Source organism: Otolemur garnettii, unplaced genomic scaffold, assembly GCF_000181295.1.
Source record: "Otolemur garnettii isolate 467f Iridium unplaced genomic scaffold, OtoGar3 scaffold00021, whole genome shotgun sequence".
Classification (NCBI taxonomy): Eukaryota; Metazoa; Chordata; class Mammalia; order Primates; family Galagidae; genus Otolemur; species Otolemur garnettii.
Genome location: NW_003852416.1, coordinates 3,195,521 through 3,199,364, shown reverse-complemented (window position 1 = coordinate 3,199,364; position 3,844 = coordinate 3,195,521). Strand labels below are relative to the sequence as shown.

Sequence of the window (3,844 nt, the reverse complement as noted above, 5' to 3'; positions counted from 1 at the left end):
ACTTTGTTGTCCTTGGTAGGAGTGCCATAGCATCACAGCTCATAGCAACCTCAAACTCTTGGGCTTAAGTGATTCTCTCTTTTTTTTTTTTTTTTTCTTTGAGACAGAGACTTATTATGTCGCCCTCGGTAGAGTGTTATGGTGTCACAGCTATCAGCAACTTCAAACTTCTAGGCTTAAGTGATTCTCTTGCCTCAGCCTCCTAAGTAGCTGGGACTACAGGTGCCCACCACAATGCCCAGCTATCTTTTGTTGCAGTTGTCATTTTTGTTTAGCTGGCTGGGGCCGGATTTGAACTTGCCAGCCTTGGTGTACGTGGCTGGTACCATAACCACTATGCTACGGGTGCTGAGCCTTAAGTGATTCTCTTGTCTCAGCCCCGAGTAGCTGGGACTATAGGCACCCACCACGATGCCCAGCTATTTTTAGAGGCAGGGTCTCACTTTTTCTCAGGCTAGTCTCAAACCCGTGAGCTTAAGCAATCCACTTGCCTTGGCCTCCCAGAGTGCTAGGATTACAGGTGTGAGCCACCATGCTTGGTCTGAGACTCTCTAATTTTTATAACATAGCTTTGTAAAAGAGTTTTTGTTTATTAAATCTACCTTGTTCTTTTCTTTTTCTTTCTTTCTTTTTTTTTTTTTACAGTTTTTGGCTGGGGCTGGGTTTAAACCCGCCACCTCTGGCATATGGGGCTGGCACTCTACTCCTATGAGTGACAGGCACCACCCAAAACTCTGCCTTGTTCTTAAGATCCTTTTTTAAAAGGAAGGGGACTTAGAATTTGTGCTGGTTTTACTATGTGGCAGGACTTATATAAGATATCTTAATTATTAAGCATACTCATGACAAGAACCCTGCAAGAAGTATTATGGCCCTGTTTTATGAATGAGAGAACTGAGGCTGGCAGAGGCTATGCAGTAAGATAATGAAACAAGGAAAGGCGTCACAGTAAAACCTGGCTTAAATCCTCAGAGGGCAACTTATTTGATCTGTGACCACATAAAAGATACTGAATATTTTGGAGCCTCAGTTCATCTGTAACATGAAGGTCATAATACCTACTTCATAAGTTTGTTTTGGGGACTGGAAATCATTTATATCAAGTGCTTAGTGCCTTGCCCATAGTACAGGGGTCCTCAAACTTTTTAAACAGGGGGCCAGTTCACTGTCCCTCAGACTGTTGGAAGGCCAGACTGCGGGCCCTGGGACAAGTCAGCTGCTAAGCAGGACAGGCAGCGGCAGCAAAAACACCTGGCAGGCCGGATAAATGTACTCAGCAGGCTGCATGTGGCCCGCAGGCCGTAGTTTGAGGATGCCTGCCATAGGACATGCTTTAGAAATGACCATTGCTATAATCATGATGGCCTGAGATCCTACGTGCGAGGGCTAGAACTTCGTCTGCTTTCTGTGGCTCCCAAACCCTGTATTTTTCTACCCCATCATCTTTTCCCCCATATGTATGCCACTTAAACTGGAATGTCCAAAGCTTGTGAGATATACAGCAGGACCCCAGTGGGGGAAGCCACAGACTAGTTGAACATATTTTCCTGCATTGTAACACACAGTTTTCTCAGGGATACTTGTGCTACATGAAAACAAACACACATGGTTTGCAGGTTTGACTAGAATTTTGAGTATAAATGGGAGACCTCTACAAGGATTTCTTGCAGGGGCTACTTTGGATTTTACCTCTAGGCTTCCTCACTATGGCAGTCTTCAGAGCGAGATTTTGGAGGAAAACCTGAGAAGCATCCCTCCTTGCCACCATGAGATCTTTTGAAACTTCACCTTGAACTTTTTGTTTCTGATCTGACCAAAAATGCAGAGTTCAAAACATCGCATAGCTTTAGTTTGAATCCCAGAGGTGTTTGCTAGCATTTTGGAGGCTTGGCCTTACCTGTGTCTCTGATTAGCTGCATGACCCTACTCTCTTCATTTCCTCTTTGGGAAGAAAAGGGGCAGGCTGAGTCTTCACAGGGTGGACCAACAGCCACTTGATTCTTGCCTTGATTCCCCAGGACTCTGCCTGCCCTGGTGTGGCATCGACAGGACTGGACCATTCTTCATTCCAATGTGCACCTCAGCGCAGACGAGTTGGAAGCCCTGCAGATGTGCACAGGTAGACGAGAGGATCCAAGGGGAGGAAGTGTTCTGCTTTAAGAGGGGGTTGTGTGCATCCCTGAGGACAGTAGTGATCCTTTATTATTTCTTTGGCATTATAATTTTTTCACCCTTTATAAACTTTTTTTGGTCAGGCATGTTGGCTCATGCCTGTAATCTGGGCACTCTGGGAGGCCGAGGCAGGTGGATTGCCTGAGCTCTGCAGTTAGAGACCAGCCTGAGTACGAGCAAGACCCCATCTCTACTAAAAATGGAAAAATAGGCCAGGCACAGTGGCTTACACCTGTAATCTGAACACTATGGGAGGCTGAGGCCGGTGGGTTGCTTGAGCTCACAGTTCAAGACCAGCCAGAGTCCGAGCGAGATCCACCTCTAAAAATAGCCAGGCATTGTAGCTAGTGTCTGTAGTCCCAGCTACTTGGGAGGCTGAGGCAAGAGAATCACTTGAGCTCAAGAGTTAGAGGTTGCTATGAGATACAATGTCATGACACTCTGCTGAGGGTGACAAAGTGAGAATCTGTCTCAAAAAAAAAAAAAAAGAAAGAAAGAAAGAAAAGAAGAAATAGCTGGGTGTTGTGTCAGGCACCCATAGTCTCAGGTATTTGGGAGGCTGAAACAAGGAGATTGATCACCTGAGCCAAGAGCTTAAGGTTACTGTGACCTGTGACGCTATAGCATTCTACCCAGGGTAACGGTGTGGTGTTCTGTCTCTAAAAAAGAAACTTAAAAAAAACACTAAACTGTGGGTGGCACCTGTGGCTTAGTGAGTAGGGCGCTGGCCCCATATACTGAGGATGACGGGTTTGAACCCTGCCTTGGACAAACTGCAACAAAAAAATAGCTGGCATTGTGGCGGGCACCGATAGTCCCAGCTGCTCAGGAGGCTGAGGCAGGAGAACTGCCAAAGCCGGAGAGCTGGAAGTTGCTGTGAGATGTGATGTCACAGCACTCTACCAAGGGTGACAAAGTGAGACTCTGTCTCTTAAAAAAAAAAGTAAATTGGGTGGTGCCTGTGGTTCAAAGGAGTAGGGCACCAACCCCCTATGCCAGAGGTGGTGGGTTCAAATCCAGCCCCAGCCAAAAACAAAAGTAAATTGTGAGGAACACACATGATATAAAACTTTACCTTAAATTAAATTTGTTTTTTTAATTTTAGAGACAGAGTCAAGCTCTATGGCCCAGGCTGGAGTGCAGTGGTGTGATCACAGCTCACTGTAGTCTCACACTCCTGGGCTGATGTGAGCCTCATTCTCCTCAGTAGCTAGGACTATAGGTATATGTCACTACACTCAGCTAATCTTTAAATTTGAGGTAGAGATGGAGTCTCCCTATGTTGCACAGGCTGGTCTTGAACTACAGAGTTCAAGTAATCCCTTGCCTTGGCCTCCCAAAATGCTGGGATTACAGGCCTGAGCCACCATGCCTATCATCTTAACCATGTTTAATTAAGTGTATAGTCAGTGGCATTAAGTACCTTTATGTGCAACTATCACCAAAATGCAACCTTTCTTTAGTTTATAAAGTTCTAATCTTAAAAGTTCCTTACCAGTGATTTGATTTTGCATATTTAGACTTTGATCATTTCCATATTTTTTCTCAAAGGAAAATTACAATTATTTTGAAATAATGTTGCCTAGTAATTATTGGGCAACATTAGGTTTCTGAACATAGGTTTCTGGCAATAATTTAATAATATATTATGGCCCACAAAGTGAGATTCTGT

The 3,844-nt window shown here is 44.7% G+C and overlaps 1 protein-coding gene across 1 annotated transcript in view; it reads left to right on the top strand.

Moving 5' to 3' along the window:
* The window catches only part of FAM45A (family with sequence similarity 45 member A), a 28,160-nt gene that overhangs the window by 15,805 nt on the left and 8,511 nt on the right, over nucleotides 1-3,844 (top strand). Inside the window, 1 exon segment of the mRNA XM_023511683.1 lies at nucleotides 1,865-2,119. Within this exon segment, the coding sequence (XP_023367451.1) occupies nucleotides 1,865-2,119 (255 nt within the window).